Source organism: Phyllostomus hastatus, unplaced genomic scaffold (genome assembly GCF_019186645.2).
Source record: "Phyllostomus hastatus isolate PE091 unplaced genomic scaffold, TTU_PhHast_1.1 phas_contig_29, whole genome shotgun sequence".
NCBI lineage: Eukaryota > Metazoa > Chordata > Mammalia > Chiroptera > Phyllostomidae > Phyllostomus > Phyllostomus hastatus.
The window spans coordinates 43,320,001-43,340,873 of NW_025333835.1; the positions used below are offsets into that span (position 1 = coordinate 43,320,001).

At 50.6% G+C, this 20,873-nt stretch overlaps 1 protein-coding gene across 1 annotated transcript in view; it reads left to right on the top strand.

Annotated features, from left to right (window-relative positions):
- LHFPL6 (LHFPL tetraspan subfamily member 6) overlaps positions 1-20,873 on the top strand; it is a 148,255-nt gene that overhangs the window by 1,941 nt on the left and 125,441 nt on the right. The window contains exon 2 of the mRNA XM_045839069.1: positions 215-805. Within this exon, the coding sequence (XP_045695025.1) occupies positions 421-805 (385 nt within the window). The 5' untranslated portion in view covers positions 215-420. The remainder of the gene's footprint in view (positions 1-214; positions 806-20,873) is intronic.

A 20,873-nucleotide genomic window follows, 5' to 3' on the forward strand; every position in this document is an offset into this window, starting at 1 on the left:
GCATTTACAGGAGATCAAGACACAAGGCAGTTTGAAGCTAGCAGGACGAAACCTGAATTACAGAGACATTCACGGAGAACATGGAGTTCTCCCCACTGTGGAAGTCTTGAGGCAAGTCTGAAGGCATGTTAGTTGACAGTTGGGGAGCCGCTGAGTTGGCGTTATCACGTCACTAAACACCTGAGACCTTCACTGCACCTTCTTGTCCTCCCAGGGATCATCGCTGCCCTTTCTGCGGAGGAGGGGAAGTGGAGGCCCAGGAAGACTGAAGAGCCGTCCTGTTCGTAGACACTGTGCAGTGCAGGACAGTGGATTGCCTGCGGGCCCAGTCCCCGGCGGCGTGACCCCGTCACCTACCCCTGCACCCCCAGCAGCTGCAGCACCGTCCCTCTGCGCCCTTGACACCCTGCCCGGAGAAAGATGGCATCCAGCCTGACCTGCACCGGGGTGATCTGGGCTCTGATCTCGTTCCTGTGTGCTGCCGCCTCCTGCGTGGGGTTCTTTATGCCTTACTGGCTCTGGGGGTCCCAGCTGGGCAAGGCCGTGTCCTTCGGTACGTTCCGGAGGTGCTCGTACCCCGTGCACGACGAGAGTCGGCAGATGATGGTGATGGTGGAAGAGTGCGGGCGCTACGCCTCGTTCCAGGGCATCCCCAGCGCGGAGTGGAGGATCTGCACCATCGTGACCGGCCTGGGCTGCGGCCTCCTGCTCCTGGTGGCTCTCACGGCCCTCATGGGCTGCTGTGTGTCGGAGCTCATCTCCAGGACAGTGGGGAGAGTGGCTGGAGGAATCCAGTTTCTGGGGGGTAAGTGACTGGCTCCACTTGAGTTGTTTACCAGCATCCCAAAGCAGTACTGGAAATGATGTTCCAGTTGTCTACTGAGAGTATGCTAATTGACCGTTGCAATGCTCTGGAGAAAGAGACCGAGTGGCATTGGTGATAGATGACCAGTGTCAGAGGTTTTTACCAGAATGGCTTTGCCACTTGGAGAGTTCTTCATTTCCGTGTGTCCTTGAATGCATATGCACCGTTTGCCTGCTAAGGGCCATGTACGTGCGGCAGGAGCATTCAGGTCCTCTCTAATGTAGCAGGGGAGACAGTTTGCATTCCGTCCCTTCTTACTCTTTGTGGTCAACAGTAAGTAATTAGATTTTCTGTGTCTTACTGGAATTCGCAGGTCTCGAATGGCGAAGACGTCAGAGAAAAGTAGAAAAGGCTTTCGATTCCGCATAGTCATCTTAAGTCTGTAACTCCCTGGTAAAAGCGACCTTTACCCAGTCTTAAACTCTATTTCTAAATCAGCGATTACTGTTTTAAATAAGAGGTCTGTTTTACAGTAAGAACTGTGAAGTTCGCTGCAAGGATAGCTGTATAGCCTCAACTACCTTGTCAGGATTTCATTTCCCTGGGTACTCTTGCTGTTAAGGGAAAAAAAAAAAAAGAATATTTAGCAAATGATGTGTGCTTGTCCCGAATGGACTGGATAGTCTCACTAACACCAGAAAAGGTTTGATTTTTACTTGGGTTTTGTCCAACAAGCACTGCTTCAATATCTCCAGTCATATGGTTTTAATTATACTTTATATATTTTCCGTTGTGCCTTTCACCTCCATTTTTCAACCTGAAAGGCTGAACTTGTCTGATTTATAATCCGCCCTGATGAAATATGACAACCTCCGTAGATAATACGGACCGAAGGGGGGAAAGCCAGGAAAATGTGTAAAATATATTTGTAACTTCATTACAAAGGAAAAGTCTGTTACGATTCCATTTGGTGTTTTCTTCCAGTCTTCTGTGAAAAACCCAGAAGAAAACAATTAAGCGTGGATAGTTTTGAGATAGAGTCTACATATTGGAGAAGCCCCAACGGAGGATTTCAGATCATTTAGCATAAAACTTTGAATAGTGTTTTCAGTAAGAAAATTCTCAGGATGAAACTGCAAGAGGCAAAAAGTTTTGTGCTGGGAAAGGAGTAGAGTTGTCTGCAATCCTGTATTTCCTCACCGGATGCAATTTTGTTTTCATCTGCTGTTTTTCTCTCTGTAGTTTTCCATCTCACGCTGCCCTAGGAGGCAGTTTGGGGGACTTGACTGCCCTTTCTTTCTCGCCATAGTGTGCCACACTGACACAAGCGTTGCGTGTGCCATGTGTATTCACACAGAAACACAGCACAGCTATTACGAAACAGAGAAGGTCTGTTGGAAGTCGCAGTATAAATCCAGAGTTTGAAAACTTGTTGGTGCCGTGGATGTTAAGAACAAAACGAATGCCAGGAGTATTTAACTCTTTTCCATCAAGAATACACTTGATTGGCTGTTTTTGTTTCGCTTGGCTCTGGAAAAACGCTTAGGCAGTTTCTTTTTCTCCTCTTAGGCTACATGTTACTTTCCTTTTCTCCCCTTCATTTTAGGGCAGGGCAGAACAGGAAAATGCTTACAAAGAGAAATCATTTCTTATTGATTGTCTTTAAGCATATGGTGAAGGAAGGCAACAGAAAGTGAAGCTAAGACCCACGAGATTTATGCTTCCTTCTGTAAACTGCGTATAGATTTTCTGGATCGTGCAGAGCTAAATGCTTAACTTTACAGAAAAAAACCCCAAGGAGAAAGACCAATGAGGGAAGTTACATATATTTTAAAGGGACTGTTTCTTTTTCTTTGTGTATGCTTTTCCTGAGCCCTGGCTTGGTAAGTGCACTGACATTAAGCTAAGAGTATAGTGTATGGCCAGTAGCTGGCATTCTCTCAGTTCCCACATATAGTTTTCATGTCTGGCAAAAAGAAAAATTCCGAATGTAAAACCTAGGCGGGTTTTTCTGAATCAAAGCTCTTGAGGGCTCAAGGAGGTAAATACATCCTACTACTCAAGATGCTAGTAAATTTAGAATTGGAAAATAACTTAAATTATGGAGAAGGCTTTGGAAAAACCAGCTGACAGGAGCAAAAAAAAAAAATTGCATCAAAAAGAATTCCTCCCGTTGTTCATTTCCTAAGGGTCTGGGTTTCTGTTCATATCCGCTTCCGTGGCAGCGAATCATCTCATCGTATGCAATGTCTCATAAGCCGGGCAGGTTTCTCAAAGATCGCAGAAGCCCACAGCAGTGCGTTCTGTGGGTTCCACGGGTGGCAGATGGCAGAGCCTCGGGACCGGAGTCAACTGGGAGGGCGCGGGGCCCTAAGGCGGGTGCTCTTACTAAAAATGGTTCGCCCGGAGGGTTATGTTTAGCAGAAGTCAGGGCTGTTCCAGCAACAACAGGAAGCGGCAGGCGGCAGGGTCCAGAGGCATCCTGCCAGGTGCCCGCCGCCTGCTGGGTCCAGAGCGCGCACATATGGTGTGGCATCAGGCGGCACACACCCCGGCAGGACTCTGGGACTAGTCAGAGGACAGAATGTCAGCCTTAATTTTGAATAATCTTGCTACGGTTGATTAGAGGCTGACATGTCACCTGTCAGCCGACAGAACAGCTGATAGGACTCTTGCACCCGGACACTTGCAGCCTAGGGGAGGAACCCTCCCGCCACTTCTGTCTGCCCCGAAGCAACTCGAACATGACCTTTCTAGGCCACCGTCTCCCTCTTATATTGGAAGCCGTGTTTTTTTGGTCATCATTTGTAAACACAAGTCTGGGTTGAGTTTTTACCCCTAACTGAGTCTTTAAAAGGCATGTCGAAAGCCTTTGGGAAACAGAAGGTATAACAAATAGGTTAGCGTTCGCATAGCGTGGGAATGTGCTGTGAGAAAATGGAGGTTTTAATGCTGGGGTTTTTTTTTGTGGAATAGAAAATTATGTGCTTTCAAATACTGTTGTAGTATTAAGTACTGTGACGGAGATTTTTAATGTACGTGTTGGTAAAATATGTTATTTGCGTGCTCTGCAAACAAAACCTATAATAAGAACATTGTGAAGACACCGTAAGGAAGTCCTGTCCGCTGGTGCTGGCCAACACCAGGATCTGAGTTTACAGATTTCACCTTCGGAAACTGTCGTGGGGAGGCCGCGGAGAGAGTCCCAGATTCAGAGCGGTACACGTTTAGTGTGAATAGGAGTCCCCCACGCGTGCAGAAAATGGGTGTAGAACGCTCAGCAGCAGCAAACAGCGCTTTTTCCGATGGAGGCGCCCCTGTTGTGTTCTAAGAAGCCGCAGGAGACCGTCTCCTCAGTTTGTTGACAGTGGGGGGCCGCGCAAGGCAGGGATGCTGACCGTGTTTCTCCGAGCATGGCTTCCTCTGTCTGCTGAAAGCATCCTTGCCTGTCCAGAGCCCCCTCGTGGCGCGGTCCCACCTGGGCCTGTCTTTCACCCCTTCAGGATGAGGCTTAGGACCCCCCCCACCCTTGCCCGCTTTAAACCCGACCTGTCACACGACACCACACTTGGCTTTTCGTCATACCCACGTTCGCTGTCAAGTGGCAGCTGAGGAATAAGACACAGGATGTGTTGGCATATTCATGAGCAGAGTGGCTTTATAGTGACAGCGTCTTTCTTTTAAGATTTTATTTATTTATTTTTAGAGAGGGAAGGGAGGGAGAAAGAGAGAGAGAGAGAAACATCAATGTGCGTTTGCTGGGGGCCATGGTCTGCAACCCAGGCATGTGCCCTGACTGGGAATCGAACCTGCGACACTTTGGTTCGCAGCCCGAGCTCAATCCACTGAGCTATGACAGCCAGGGGGACAGTGTCTTTTAACTGGACGCGCTCTTGTTTTAGGAAACCCAGGCCTTTCTGGGCCGGTGGGAAGGGCGGGCAGGGCTCTTGTGCTCCTCTGCCAACGACGTCTTGTGGACACTTCACCTGAATCCCTCTGGCCTACAGCCTAAGGTGCCGGTGGGCTGTCTTGAACTCCAAGCCAGTGGTTCTGCAACTTGAGCGCGCATCAGAATCACCGGCAGGACTTTATAAAACACAGATTTGGGGGGCCCCACCCGGGAATTTCTGATCCACTAGGTTTGGTGGGGTGCAGGGACCGAGAACTTGTATTCCTAATACAGTTCCCGGATAATGCTGGTTCTGAGACCACTTCTTGTTCTCAGTCAACTGTTCCACGTTTTTAAAAATGCGACTTCTGGGAGACAGTTTACTTCCAGAACTTAGTTCTCTTTCTTACTACATATTATATATATATATATGATAAGATATTATGTATACATTACATAATGCGTAGCATATATATTCTTTCACTTACCATTGTCCTTTACCAGAAACAAGATTTCATAGATGGAGAACTAAAAACAAAACCTTAGTACACCCTCTGCAGCTTTCACGTAGTGGGTCTTCAGCGAGGAATTACGACCTGAGAGCCGCGAAGACCGCACTGCAGACCACAGAGTCCGGCCCAGGCAGCCCTTGGCCAGCTCTGTGAAGCCACGTGCACTTGGGGAAAGCGGGATCACAGGCCAGGAAGGCCTGCAGGAACCAGCCAGTCTAAGCCGCGCCGCCGGGCAGGGCCATACCTGAGCCAGCTTTGACGAAGGGCAAAGCCACCTGGTCCCGAACATCCTTAGGGAGGATGCGGCACTCTTGCTGAATAACGGTACTTTCCAGGGCCGCAGATCCCACCCGCCACCACGCCCGCCTGTCCCACTACACTGATGATCCAGCTGGAGCAGGCAACGGGGTGAGCAGGGTCTGGCCAACCAGGACCGGGTGGGAGGGACATGCGGTGCAGACAGCCAATAGCCTGTGCCACACTCAGCACCTGGCGGCTCTGCATTGGTTACAGGCAGGGACGTCGACAAATGCACTGATCTTTAATAAAATCTAAGGCATCAAATTTTATATGGTTGTCCCTAATGATGTTTTAAAATCATATTTCAAAAAAAATCATTGTCACTAGGTTTTGGGTGTGTGTGTGTGTGTGTGTGTGTGTGTGTACTTTCTTGCCCCTGGAGAACCTGGGCTTTCAGCCTTAATTTGGAAAGTTTTTCATGGTTTTCAGATTTTCCTATGAAGCTTCCAAGTTCTGCATATGAATAATTGATGTCGGAATTTAGTGCAATATTCTTTTAACTCTGTAGTGGCCCTGAAATTCACCTAAGAAGTTTATTCCCCGTGGGGAGTCCCAGGCCCCGCCCCAGGGAGTCTGACTCCGTGGGTCCCGGTGGGGCCCACGAGAAGCGCTTTAAACTACGCCCCCCCCCCCACGGGTTCTGGACATATTTTGAGAAACGTGAGCCAATTTTATTCGCTTAAAACCTTCCAGGACATACACTTCTATCAACTGTTACGCTCTGTGTGGATTAGCAGTCTCTTTCCATCCAGCGTTGTTATTTGGGGACCGTGCATTATCAGCAGCGAAGAGCAGGAGCAGAGCGGGTTATAATGCGTTCTCCTTTAAGGCGTGTTGCCGGCCTGAGCCGGTCCTGGTGCCGGGCGGCCCCGCGGGCAGAGTACCCACATCTTTTCCATGCTATGCTTAGACGGAAACGCTTATTTCGATGTGTGACTCCAACTGCAAATTACAAGCCGGCTGTTAGGGCAGGGCTATGTTTTGCATCCTCCGCCCTGGACAGGGAGCTGTGGCCGGCTGGAGGCCCCTGAGGGTGTGCGCAAACCCCTGGTTTCTTCACTGCCAAGTGGGCTCAGTTTTCCCTCGTTCTGAGTTACTAGTTTTTATTTCCCAAGATTGTGTCTCTGAAGCCAAAAATAACAATGATAATTATTCTCAACACTGGTGGAAGAAGGAGTTGTCCATTGCATTGCACTTGAGTCTGTCCTGTTTGAAGCTATGCAAGGCTTTTTTCCTTTGAATTGTGTAGATGGTTGTATTTACTTAATTTTTGCCATGATCAAATCTTCCTTTCCTTTACGTGGAGCCGATTTTATTCACTTCAAATACGAGGGGATTTTCCTAAGAAAGTCATTTGATGTTTGACTTTCTCCCCTTTGGTCCCAGCGGTGGACACAGCCACAGCCACGTCCGGCGGAGGCCAGGGTCAGCAGGGACAGTTAGCCTTGCCGACTCACAGACTGCAGATGGGTTCGCTGTCCGGCAAAATCATGTTGTTGTTCACAAAGAAAACCAGCGGAGGAATGCAAATCTGTAACTACTCCTATTTTAAACACGTAAAACACACCCCCGAGAGCTTTACCTCATTTCATGGAGTGTCACAAGGCGCATAGCATGTTGCGGTCCGAGTCATCGGGGTTACACTGTTGGTCCTCCAACTCCCCAGTCCCCTTCCCTTCCCAAGAGAGGTGTGTCCCGTGCCATGCCAAAGAACAGCAGCGTCCCGTTCAAAAGCTTTCCTTGGGCTGTCATTCAAGTTCACCTTTCTGTGCTCTGAAGGGATCACCCTCAAATGTGTTCCGAGGAACACTGATTCCTGGGTGCACCAATAGGCATTAACAGGGAAAAGCAAAGTAATTTTGGAAACAAGTAGATTTGAGAAACACTTGGCTGTGGGAACTTCATAGACCTCACTGCGGCAGAACTCGCAGGGTCTTTTAGTGTGTTGGTGGCCTCTATCCAACCTCCTGGGGAGGAGGGGTAGGTACACTGTGTACTAACTGTAGTATGAAGTGTTCTTCTAACTTATGTGAGCCCCGCACGCCAAAGGGACCATGATCTGTGGAATCGATTCAGTTCTCATTTCACCCCGGTGAGGCAGGTAATTTTGTTTTTCTTTACTTACAGCTGAGGCCACTGCATTTTAGAGACTGACACCTCAAGTCACCCCGTTAGTTATTGGCTGAGCTGTGAATACTATCACCATAATAGAGTATTAATTGAATTTCCCCCATTGCATTATGTATCGAATTCAGAATTCCTGACCGTTATGGATAATACGTCCCTCAACATGACACTTTTAATGTATCTGTGGTCCTCGGTTTCTGTTCGGAGTACGACAGAACCACTTGGAGTGATGTGATGAACGTTTTGCCAGTTCTCCAGAAGTACACATATTACAGGTGGATGTTAATCATGCTATTATGTGGTAGGGAGGCCGTGAGAACGGTAGGCCAAAACACCTGACAAAAGCAAACACACTGTCTTTTAAAACTTACTTAACAAAAGAATCCGATCTTTCGTTATTGCATGCTGACCAGGTTTCCTAGCATGCATACCTCGCTGTCAGAGCCTTGGCAATAGTCCTCCGTTGAGAGTGAAGATGATGTTAATTCCAGAGGACGCCCTCCTTAAATAACAAGACCCAGGGCCTTGTGCCTCTCTTCAGAAGTGAAGGATGATGTTCTGGGTTGTCGGTCTTGATCAATAACATATTAAGATAGAAACGAATAGAGTTCTAGCCAGATCACTCTGACGGAGCCTGGTGGCCTCCCGGGGACTCCCGAGTGGTTATTTTTAGAAGATCACAGGGTCGGAGGCACTTTGCCGCAGTTTCATCACATTGGCATTGCCCACTCATTAGTGGGGGGTCTCGTTAGCCTTTCTCTTCTTTGTATGGTGGACAATCACACCAGTTCGTGATCGGCTCCTGGAGTCCAGGAAGCTCCAATTGTACTGTCAGCTCCAGAACCGACCTGCGTATCCCATGTTTAATAATCAGCAACACCAAGTACCTTGATGGACAAAAGAGGCACAAAAATACTGTTGTGTAAAAAGAAAGCTCCTTTTTGTGGCTCCCTGTTTTTCTTGTATGCCTCTTCTCTTCCTTCACACAGAGCAGGAACTGAATTTATGTTTTTCTTCTAGTCCTGCAGTGACTAGAATAGTAAACAACAGCTTACGTTTTCAATTACTGCTGGATGTATTATTTAGTTTTAATTATTTATTAGTTGTGTTTTTTATCTGTATGGTGTGACCTTGTTCTTCTATACCTCACAGAAATGTTTCAGAGATGAAATAAAATAACGTTACAAAGAGGGACATTTAAAGCAATATCCCCTTAACTAATGTGCCCCATATAATGTTAGTCCTTTGGAAAAGCGTGTTCCTCAGTGACACGTTGAAATGCTACCGTATGACACATCTTCCTCTTCAAGGACATTTTAAAAGCCCTGGATGAGTTTTATTTATTTTCTGTAATGCAGGATCCAGCCGCTATGGTTTTAACATTTGTGCACCCCACAGGTTCCTTCGGTGAAACCCCGACGCCCAAAGTGATGACACTAGGAGGCAGGGCCTTCGCTAGGTGCTCAGGTCGTGCGGGCAGAGCCCTCAGGGGCAAGACCAGTGTCCTCATCCTGGGAGTCAGAGAGGGCACCCTTGCCCTTCCTGCCGTGGGGGGAGACGAGGAGAAGTCTGCGATGCGGAACAGGGCCCCACCCCGCCACGCTGGCAAGCTGGTCTCCGACTCTCCACCCAGTCCGTCCTGTTCTGTTACAGCCGCTCCAGTGGACTAAAAGAACAGCTTCACATTAACGCTGTTTTTCAAAAGCTAATACGGAATGGCAGAGTCCCGTCCACCCGAAAGGTGCATTAACACCCATTTGAATTCAGGGCCGGCAGAACAAGCTTTGGGAAATGCTGAGTTTTTCACCGGGGAGAGTGTCTACGGGCACTGAGCAGTATTGAGTGCCTACTACACGCCCAATACGGGGGTCGGTGTTAGGATAGGAATTGAGACAAGGGCTCTGCCCTTGAGCTCACAGGGTTGTGCAGGAAGCCCACGTGTGAGCTGTGGTCGCAGCCCAGAGAGACTCGTGGTACGTGCACATGCTTCCGTGTTTGCCGTGCACCGTGGTGAGCGAGGCCCACCGGGCAGCCACGTGGGCCAGTCGTGTTGCACGCTGCCCTTGTGCTTGGCCGTGTAGGTCAGGAGACTTGGCGTCCAGCATCTCAGTGACGTGCAGCCGGTGGAGGCGGGGACAGCCCGGGCGTTTCTCCCTCTCCAGCTCTTTCTTGGGCAGAATCTTTGACAGCACTTGTCTCTCCTCCCAGCAGTGTTCAACGCCGAGGCATTAGGGAAAGATCTGATGGGAGTTCAGGGGCTGGCAATAGACTAGGCATGACCTAGGGAGGATGGGACAAAGGGTAAAGTGGAGAGGAAGCTGGAGTCAGGGTTCGAAGGTTCCTGTTTCCATTCCATGCAATGAATTCTGCAGTTAACCAAACTTCAGCTTTTGAGTGGCTGAGGCTGAAACTGATGTAGGAACTGTGCAGTCTCATAATGGTGAAGAACGAAGATTGACTGGCGGAACACCCAAACCCAGAAAAGGCAGTGAGCGCTGGTAGAGCAGGCTCAGACAGAGGTGCAGAGAAGCTCGTTAAAGCTGCGGGAAGAAAGAGAAAAGGATTTCCAAGACACTTCTGAGGGAGAGGCGAGTAGGTCTCGCTGCTCCCATCTTTAGACGGATAGACGAACAAACGAAGGAATGAATGCCTCACGAGCTCTGTGTTTCTGTTCATATACGAAACTAGGCATTTTCATTTTTTTCCAGTCTCATAATGAAAAAAAACAGAAAATAGGACTTACAATAATATTCCAGTCTAATGTATAGTTCTCATCTGTTTGTTACATAAAATCTTTGAGAAGCAGAAACGTGTCTTTGGTTTCTAAGACAGCCCGATTTGGTGGCCGCGCGTTACCCTCGTTTGATACAGCGCTCCTGGTGAGGGCGGCTGTGCAGGAGACAGGACTGCCTCTCTCCAGGAGGCGTGGGCAGGGCACACGCACAGGAGGCACTGTGCTCCCTCCAGCACCGTGGCATTCTGGCATGCGCGTGGCGGGCGGGAGGGGGAGCAGAGCACGTGAAGTTGGGTTTGGCGCAGCTTGTCCTTACTCCTGGCCACAGCTGGCTCCTTCAGGGCAATCCGAGGTTCCCACATTATCTCTCCTCTCCTACTATGTGTGCGCAGGGGTCTTGGATAAAAAATATAAGATTTTTCACGTTCTCTTCCATGAGGGTAGGACATCCTTTTTGTTGCTGTTCATTTATTTCACTTTTCTTATTTGGCATTGCAATGCCTAACTTCAGGGGAAGATTGTAATCCTTAGAAATTATCGCAATGTCTTCCTTGTCTCCCTCGTCCCTTCTAAGTAACCGAGAGTGACTTCTCCTGACAGTGCCCTGAGGAAAAACATCAATTCCAGCCTTAAGGGAAGTTACCCTGGTATTTACAAAGCTTGAAAGTGTAGACATACTGGATGCGACAACATGAAGCAAATTTACTGTGGCGCTTTTGTTCGCTTATTCAACAAGCGATTTTTAAGTGCCTACTATGTGCCAGGTTCCCTTCTAGGCACTGGAGCTAGAATGCTGATCAGAAAGGTGTGGATCACGTCTACCTGGAACTTCAACGAGAGAGACGAACATCAATCAAACGCTCGAGCAGATGAATATAAAGTCACGAGTGGGATCCGTGTCAGGAAGGAAAGGGGCACCACAGGCAACGGTGCTCTGGATGGGGTGCCGAGGGCAGTTTCCCTGAGCACGTCAGGTTTGAGCTGAGGCCCGAAGCATGGAGGAGCAGCAGTGGGGGGCACGCCCCAGTGAGGGACCAGCAGGGCGAGCAGAAAGCAAGAGGCCCACGGGCAGATAAGGCTGGAGAGGCAGGGGCCGGAAGGATTAGTGGTGAGCACGCTCACGAGATAAACGGCCAAGCAGTGAACAAGCAGAGACGTGAAGGCCGTGTATTTTAACCTCCTCTCATTTTTTTCGTGGTTTGGGTCTCATGCATAAAGACGGTATTTTATTGAATATTTGGGTCTCCTGGTGAAAGATAGCCAGTTCCTTTATCTCAGCCTCCCACCGCTTAAAAGGCAGCTGCGCTGCCTGCTGCCCATGGTGCCCGGTAGGTTCCACTACTCCACGCAGCAGTGAGCTCGTCCCCGCCGCGTGGGACCGTTTCACGTGCATCTGACTTCAGTGGAACCCCAGACACCTGTGTCTGGCGTGGCGTGGGCCTCGCAGTCCAGTCAAGGCAGGCCTGGCAGCCTGGTGAGATTTTAAGATGGTGGAGAATATTGGACAGGAGCAATGTTTGTATTTCTCTCTGCTTTCTCCACTTAGCTGGTTCGGCTTGTAAATTGTGGCAGATTGTGTTTGTGGCATTACTTCCAGCCTAAGATCAGAATATCAACAGTTTTTCCCACGTGGGATGCTTCCAAATTTTACATGCAATCGGATCCCGGAAAAATATGTTTCTGTAACACCGAATAAAATGAAACGTTAGTGCTTTTTTCTTGTATTAGCAAATCTCCAAGTGCTGCCTTCTGTTCGTGTGTGCAGATTGTTCTCTGGCCACGCGGTGTTGTGCAGAGCAAGTGCACACAGGGTCTGGGCAGACACGGTTGGATTCTGGCGCTTGTCAGCTTCACGGCCCTGTTTCCAGACTCAAGGCGTTCGCTGCTGGGGTGCTCCGTTCAGGAACGAGAGGTGGTTGCCCTGGCCGGTGTGGCTCACTCAGTTGGTTGGAGCTTTGTCCCATAAAACGAAAGGTCACAGGTTTGATTCCAGTCAGGGTACATGTGTAGGTTGCGCATTCGATCCCCAGCTGGGGCACATGCAGGAGGCAACCGATCAATGTTTTTCTCTCACATAGATGTTCCCCTCTCTCTCTCTCCCCCCTGCCTGTCCCCCACTTCTCCTCTCTCTAAAATCAATAAGCATGCCCTCGGGTGAGGATTACAAAAAAAAAAAAACAACATGACCAGTGGTTGTCAGTAGGTAGTAAAGGAGACAGGGGATTCCTGTGCAAAGCTCTGTCCCCCTGAAGGGAGGCTTAGGCACTGCTTGTATACCCTAGTCAATTACATATCGATTTCCTCTTTGTAGTTGGCTAGACTCATCCAGTTGGGTTCCTGCCCAGCCTCCCCTGCTTATGGCAAAAGGGGGTACCGCATGTTGACACTGAGCAAGAAGAGCATGCAGTGAGAAGGGCCCAGACCCGGAGGCTCTCGTCCTGTCCAGCAGTCCCGGGGAAGGCACTATGCGGCCTGTGCTCTCTCTGTGGCACCGTGAATTACCCCCCTTTCTTTGGCCAGGCCACTTCTTGTGGCCAGCACTCATGCCGTTACCGAACCAAAAAAGGGGGTTCAGTTGTCCTCTGCCACAAAAGGCAGACTCGAAAGGCACTGGCTGGTGAGAAAGGAAGGAGGTTTTTATTCGTATGCTGAACCATTCAGGAGAATGGAGGATTCCCCATCTCTGAGCTCATCTCCTCTGCAAAACTCAGGTGAAGCCCAGCCGTTCCTCAGCGAGACCAAAACAAAAGCCTGTGCCCAGCGTTCCCGCTCCAGTTTGAAGTGCCGTCCTTGGGAGCCCGCAGGTGGCTGCCGGGCAGTCCCCTGGGTAGCTCAGCCTGTGCCCGCCTGCCGCCTGGCTTCAGGCTCCTTCCAGGAGGCTGCGTGCGGGGCCGGCACAGCCACAAGCCAGGAGGCTGCTCAGGCTGCAAGGTCATGTGCTCCTGGGCAGGACAGCACAGGGACACACTGGCGATTGCTCCACCCGGTCAGCAAGAGAGACAGAAGGACAGACAGACTCCCTCCCCGAGGCCATGGGCCACATGACTACAAAGGCCGCATGGCCCATGCAGAGGAGAGGTCAGTGCACCGCCGGAGTGCATGCCCTGAGCAGCGAGCAACGAGCCAGAGAGCTGAGCAGGAGACAGTGTTTCTTTGTTCCCCTGGGACCACGTTTGTTTCGGGCGTGGCACAGGCCAGGTGCTTCCTGCACTTCAGGGGCCTGGGGTGGGGGGTGGTCTGCCTTCCAGCCAATCCCTTCTTTGCACAGGCCAGGCTGACGGCCTCTTCCGTCCAGCTCCTCTGTCCATGCCACCCATGCGACCAGGGAGACGCCTATGGCGCTCCGTCAACTCCGCGCCTCCCATGCCCCAGTCCCCACGTGCAGCGAGTTAGCCTCACTCCGCGCCCACCCGCAGAGAGCTGCCGAACAAAGGCCTCACTAAAGGCCCCTGGAAACTCCGCAAGGCCTCTCAGGCTGTGCCGTGGCGGGGGGGGGGGGGGGATGGGGGGGCGACCTCAGCGGGTGGGGCACAGCCTCTGCAGCCAGGACCCGGACCTCCGCATGGGGCGGGGCGGGGGAGGCAGAGCGGGGGCGGAGCATCCACAAGGCACACCCTCTACCCGGGCAACGGGTCTCACGGTCCTGTGGAAGTGCTGGGGACCACTGTCCTCACCGTGGCCCCAGGCAGCCCCTGAAGGCATTCTGTGGCTGCAGCCCTCAGTCCCCAAACCTCTGACCCCACCCCGGTCCCGAGGAACGTGACTCGGTGCACAAGCAGCTCCCAGGTCCCAGCTGTCCCGCCAGCAGCCCCTTCTGCTCCCCGCCCCCCGCCCGCCCCCAGCAGTCCGCATGGGCTGTCCACCCGTGTCCATACCCTACGGCAAGAGACAGATGTATGGAGTTTTCTGTTTTAGTTGTCAGTAGCCCGGTGCTTAAAGATCTGTCTCACCGTACACATTTCTGGTCAAGTTAATTTCAAAAGAGCGTCCTCTTTACCTGTTCCTATTTTAGCTCGGTTCCGACCCGCAGGCGAGGCGGACATCGCCGGTCATTGACAGTGGCGCTGTGCGGAGTTCACAGCCATTACTTCAGGCCGGGGTGGTCGTATCGGTCAGGGGCCCTTCGCACCGTGCTTTTGTCCCGTCACCCCACAGTGATCGATTCAGCCGCGGACTCGAGAGAGAAATCAAGTTGGCTGCTCCTCTCCTGCAAGGAAGAAAGAGAAATTGCCAGCGTACATTTGGAAGGTGGCGCAGGCACTCAGAAATCACCTCAGTCCGGGCTTTGTCGATGGAGAGAAAGCCTTTCCTATTCAGCCATCCGCCAGGACATTCTGGCCAAAATGTGAGCAGATCTGACCCTCAGTGTCGAGGTGGGGAGGAGCAGACCCATAAGCCGTCAAGGTCGGAAGGGTCACCACGCCCAGCCCGATCCCTCCAGTGGGACAGGCGCTCGTGGGGTGTGGAGGGCGTGGCAGGTGTGAAGCAAGTGGGGCGCTGGGCTGTGCTCACGTCGAGTCTCACCCCCTCCTTCGTGTTTGGAGGTGCCTGTGCTGCTTTCTGAAATGCCACCTCTGCCCAGCCTGTCAAACGATTTCCTGGCGCTGTGACCCGCAGTTGGTCCTCCCTCAGCGTCGACGCCGGTTTGGCTCCGAGGAGCAGTGCTCTGTCACGCGGCTCCTGGCGTGGAGGACAGGAGGGGACAGGGCAAGGCCGAGAAGAGCGGCCACGTGGGGTGTGTTCGTTCAGTTGAGGAATATTCCCGTGGCAACTGCCGCGTGGAATTTTTGTTTATAGTCCTGAAGGGCAGCCGAGCACTTCAACATTTTTCTTATTTAAATATTATTTTTCACTCTTTTGTTTATTGCTTTAGCCTGCTAACTCCATGAGGATGATGAACAGACCTGTCTCCTTAGAGTTTCTCACATGCTCTAGCACACAGGAGGTCTCCACAAACAGCTGTGGAGTGAATGAGTGGACGAGTTCTTTTCTGTTAGTGAGCAGATAAGGACAGGAGATTGATCACAGACACACTTCTCATGCAGGACCGGTGAGGTAATTTCAGGGGCGGCTGCAGAAGGAAAATGCAGGGCCCCCTTGTTCAAAAATTTCAGACGGTGACAGCAGAGCACGGAAACCACGTGACCCCGTGCGGTCCTATCGTGGAGCTGCCCCGCCCCCACGCAGAGAGGAGCCTGAGGTTCAGTTTCCCGTGTTGCTTGTTTTTGCTTCTGAACTAAGCATAGTCTCCTGTTTGGTTTGTAATTAATAGCCCCGATGCTTGCTTCTTTGATTCCTAATGACATGGAGAGAGAGCAAGCCCTACTACCTGCCACAGCGCGGATTTGAATCAGAGCTTCATTTCCCGTGTCCAAAGTCGGCCTGTGCCAACGTTCTTAGCACGAAACTGAAAGAAGTCAACTCCACCTGCCTAAGCGATCTAGTCCCATCACAGCCCTGTCTTTTCCCGACTTGAACTGCGCTGCATTCGTGAACCCTTCCACCCCAATTTCGCCTGTAGGTGCTCTGGTAAAACTCCCATGAAAAATGAGCCGGTTTCTCCCTCAGCCTTGGAAACGTGGACACAAATGCAACACGGGATTGCCGGGGAGTCAGCGGTCCCAGGGAGAGGCGGGAGAACCCTTTGCATGGAAGCCACCCCCCGGGGCAGGTTTCGTTTATGAGAGAGGGAGAATCGTAATAAAGCGGGAGGGAGAGGTCGCCCCTCCAGGGCCCCGTGCATACAGAGCACGTCTACCTGAATGGAAAGTCAATGTCAGCAGCTCTGCGGTCGGTCTGCACGGACTTAGAAGTAAACTGGTGATTTCTGATCAGACGTGTCAGGACAGATCACCCTTCAGCCTCTGAAAGTGCCTCTGACGACCCGTCTGCTGTGTGCAGTGCACCCAGGCCGCGGTGTCCAGAAATGAACCCCAAGGGGAGACCGTGTGCACCGGGGCAGAGGGGCCGGCGCCCCAGAGGAAGGCGCTGGCCCCCCTCGGGACTGTCCCGGTGTCCTCCCACCTTGGAACTTGGAACTTTGAAAATGGCAGATTGCTGGCAGTGTCCTTTGCTGCTTTGTATCCTTTCATTGCCTACATTTATGGTAAGTCCTTACTGCCAAAAGGTAGGCCTTTTGGAATTAAAATAAAGCTAAATAAAGCTAAAAGTAAATCTGGCCACCTGTATTTGTTGATCCCTGGATACAGAGGGTTAGTCATGAAGGGGAAAGATGTTATGGCTAACGTGATACATTATGACCCTCTGCGGGTGTTCACTGTGCTGGTGTTTAATTTACACAGATAATGAAGTGCCAGGAGGCTGGGGAAAATGTCGTTTCAAAAAATCGTTGCTTAACTATGGGCAACACTGTGCCGTGCAAGTAAGTGTCCCAGCAGCTTCTGGAAGGACGGTCCCGTGGGCATTCCCTGGATCGCCAACCAGGGGTGATGGACACATGGCTTCCCGGCCTTCACACCTGAGCTCCGTGTCCCGCCGCTCCGCCCGGGAAAGGCAGCGTAGCTTCGCTCACCCACGTTTTTGTGTTGTCTTTGCTTTTTGCCTTTTTATTGAATCAATGGGGGTGATACTGGCCAACACCATTATGTAGATGCCAGGTGCTTAATTCACACAACACAGCACACGGCATCTGTACGCTGTGTTGTGTGGTCACCACCCCACGTCAAGTCTCCGCCCACCACCATTCATCCCCGCCCCCCCCGTGCCCCCCTCCACCCCTCCTCCCCGCCCCGCTGCAGTCAGTACACTGTTGTGCGTGTCCGTGAGTTTTCTCTCTCTTTTTTTTTCCTCTCAGTGACAGGGGGAATTTTCTATTAAGTTTATTTTGTACCCCATATGTTGTATTTAGAACTTTAGCCCTGGCTGGTGTGGCTCAGTGAATTGAGTGCCAGCTTGCAAACCAAAGGGTTGCAGGTTCGATTCCCAGTCAGGGTACATGCCTGGGTTGCTGGCCAGGTCCCTGGTGCAGGGTGTACGAGAAGCAACCACACATTGATGTTTCTCTCCCTCTCTTTCCCCCTCCCTTTCTCTCTGTCTAAAAATAAATAAATAAAATCTTTTTTAAAAAAAGAATTGTATGCCATACATTTTTAGAAATCTCTAAAAGCAAGCAGCATGGCTTTGTTTAGGTAAAAGCACTCTGCGTTAGTCAGTACATCTGATCTTAGTTTGATTGTGTTCCTGTATGTGGGAAGAAGCCAGGGAAGTGGCTATTATCGCGCATTAGAGTGTTTACTCCACCACTAATTTCAGTAACATCATCGCTTTTCCGTGCATGCTCTCCCTGCCTGTGGCTCTATGACGTGGTGGCTCGAAGGCTGTGCCTTACTCGCAGGGGAGACGCGCATGCTCACTCACCGAAGTCTCCCGCAGATCCCCCTGCTCCGGAGAAAGACGGCTTTTCCTACCGGTTCCTGCTGGCTGGGGCACAAAAGCTCACAGGGTTAAGGTCTGGCTGTTTGGGCAGCAGCTGAGGATCAAAGTGGAAGGTGGTGATCAGAGCCAGTAGGGGGGAGACTGGACAGAAAGACAGAAAGCCTGAAGGACACACAGACGGCCAAAACACTGCACAAACAAACGGAGGAAAGCGGCCGGGCCTGTCTTGTGCAGAAAGCTGTACTGTGGCATGCGTTTGCCTTTGCAAAAGCCACGAAGATGAGGTGTAAAGCTTTTGCTTCTGGAAGAGAGATGTCCAGTGAAAGGAAATGCACAGATTATGTAATATCACCCACTGAACAAAGGACTTGAACCTGAGTGAGGACTCCTTGCTTCTTCATACATCCGTAGGAGATGGACAGCTGGGCCCTGCCTTCCGGTCTGTGGACCCGTCATCCCTGGAGAGAGGTCGCAGACTTTCATCTGGTTCCCAGTGGCAACTGGGACGCCCAAAGTTTTTATAAAAACAAACCATTGCTACAACGCTGATCCCTAGATGGGAAACTCTTTAGATCGTTCTGTCTTAAATGTTCTATTTTATATGTGATGGTATTCCATTTCAGGGGACTGGATTTCTAAGAAAGCTCGCTATTTTGCTATTTAATCGTTATTTACGTGGGACGCGAATACTGATCTGCGGTAGGAGTTCCTTGGCCTGTGGTGTAAGCAGTATCACTGTCCTCTGTGTCTTGTCCGTGATTGGGAGATGACATGTGGGACCTCTCACACGTGTAGTCACAGACATTGGTTCTTCAGCCTCTTTGTAGTGGCAGGCTTCTCTTGGGATTTCCTAAAAGGAGTAAGTTTGGCTAAAATTGGGACTACATCAAATAGGTACTTTTTTCCTTGATTTTACTTTCCATCAAGTGGTCCTGTGGTTGTAGTGATGGGAACAGAGGTCCTTGTTCCCCGAATCTGAGTGGATGAGGTGAGAAGGAATGTCAACTGTAGATAAAAGAAACAGTAGGGTTGTTTCCCTACTTGAACATTTCTCTTCAAGAGACAGGAGCGTTTATTTTAGGCTATTTCTTTTTTTATTATTTTTAACTTTATTTTTATTGTTGACCCTATTACAGACGTCCCCATTTTCCCCCCTTGCCCACCTCCCTCTAGCCCCCAGGCCCCTTGCCCTTGGGCCACCACCACACAAAGGTTTCACCTGTATGATCGCTGGCTGATCCACTCACCCTCCCTCATCCAGCCCCCCTTCCCTCCTCCCAACTGACAGCTGTTCCGTGTGTCCATACCTCTCCATTTTGCTCATCAGCTCATTTGTTCGTTGGATTCCACCACGTGTAAGTGAAACCGTGTGGTACTGGTCTGTCTCTGACGGGCTTATGTCACTTAGCGTACTAATCTCCCCGGCCATCCACGCTGTGGACAAGGGTAAGAGTTCCTTCCAGGCTATTTCCTGAAACACTGAAAACAAAAACAACAATGGCATGCGCCCACCCGCATGCGCACACTGTTGTCGCCAGACCAAGAGCTGATACTCCCGAAAAGGAAACCAGGTGACATCTGAGGCTGGGGCTTCCGTCGGGAGGGAACCGTGGTTGCCCACAGACGCTAATTGTGCGGCGATGTCCTTGCTCAGTTCCTCCATCATCGTGCCATCGGATCAGCTTCTACCCCCTCCTCCTCTTTTCTGGGCGTGGTTTTAATGAATCCTGCTGGATGTTTTCAATTGGATAAATCTCCTCGGAGATGCAGGATTTCAGCTGTCCAGATTTGGCGAGTCTGTGGTTTGGGATTTTCCTTGCATCAAGTTCCTGAGGCTTCCCAGAACACAGGAGGGAATTCGAGAGGCAGAACAAAACAGAGTTTGCTCATTCTCATCGCTGACGTCCTGATGCAACTTAGGCTTTTCGCGTTCAGTCCCTAGGGATGACTCGGCAAACACGACATGGACAACACGGAATTCGGGTTTTTTTGGTTAAGGAAGGGTCTGGAGTCAGCGTGCTTTCGGGTTTTAAACCTTCTCCTCTATTACTTGTCCTTGTGAGCTTAACCTTGAGGCTGCTTTGAGGAACTTGGACTTTCACTGGATATGCAGTGCAGAGTTATTGTGGTTTTGTGTGTTAGGTAGACTGCCTTCTGTAGAATAGATTTACACAGAGATACGATTCAGAGTAGGGGGTCATAATGAGGTTAGCGTCCCGTTTGGGTGAGGAGAGATGAGGGCGTGAACTCAAGCAGCGTTGCAGTGGGGAAGAGGACTTAGATCTGAGCATATGCAGGATTTCCATCATCGGAATAAGTCAATGAAAATAAGTTCAGTCCTGGCCGGTTAGCTCAGTTGATGACAGTGTTGTTTCCCTATGCCAAGGTCGCAGGTTCGATCCCCCGTCAGGGAGCATACAAGAATTAACTATTGAATGCATAAATAAGCAGAACAGCATGTCAATGTTCCTCTCTCTCTCTCTCTCTCTGTCTCTCTCTCTCTCTCTCGAAATGTCAGTAAATATATTAGGCACTCAGGGGTTAAAGATTCTGAGGGATATTGATGACTTCAATTTCAGACATGGGTGCGTTTGCAAAGTGCCGTCTCGCAAGCAGCCAGACAGGTGGGTGGGTCTGAAGGAGCAGAGCGTGGCGGGACGCGAATTCCGTCCCCGTCGGTCACTTGTGAAACCAACGCTGCGCGAGAGAGTGAGGGCACGTGTGGGAGCCCACGGACCCCTCACGCAGTAGTGGCCAAACTTGTCAGACACACAAACATGACTCTACAGGAGTCCAGAAAATGCAAAGATAAAAATCTTATCTAGATGGTGGAAGAGATAAACGTGTAAAGGTCACATGGGGTGGGCCTCTCGCGGTGAGGAGAATTTTAATAATGGAAGAAAATGAAAATGATACTGTAATTAATATAAAACATTAAAAATACTCCCTGGCTGGCATAGCTCAGTGGATTGAGCTCGGGCTGCGAACCAAAGCATCGCAGGTTCGATTCCCAGTCAGGGCACATGCCTGGGTTGCAGGCCACGGCCCCCAGCAACCGCACATTGATGTTTCTTCCCCCCCCCACTCTCCCTCCCTTCCCTCTCTAAAAAT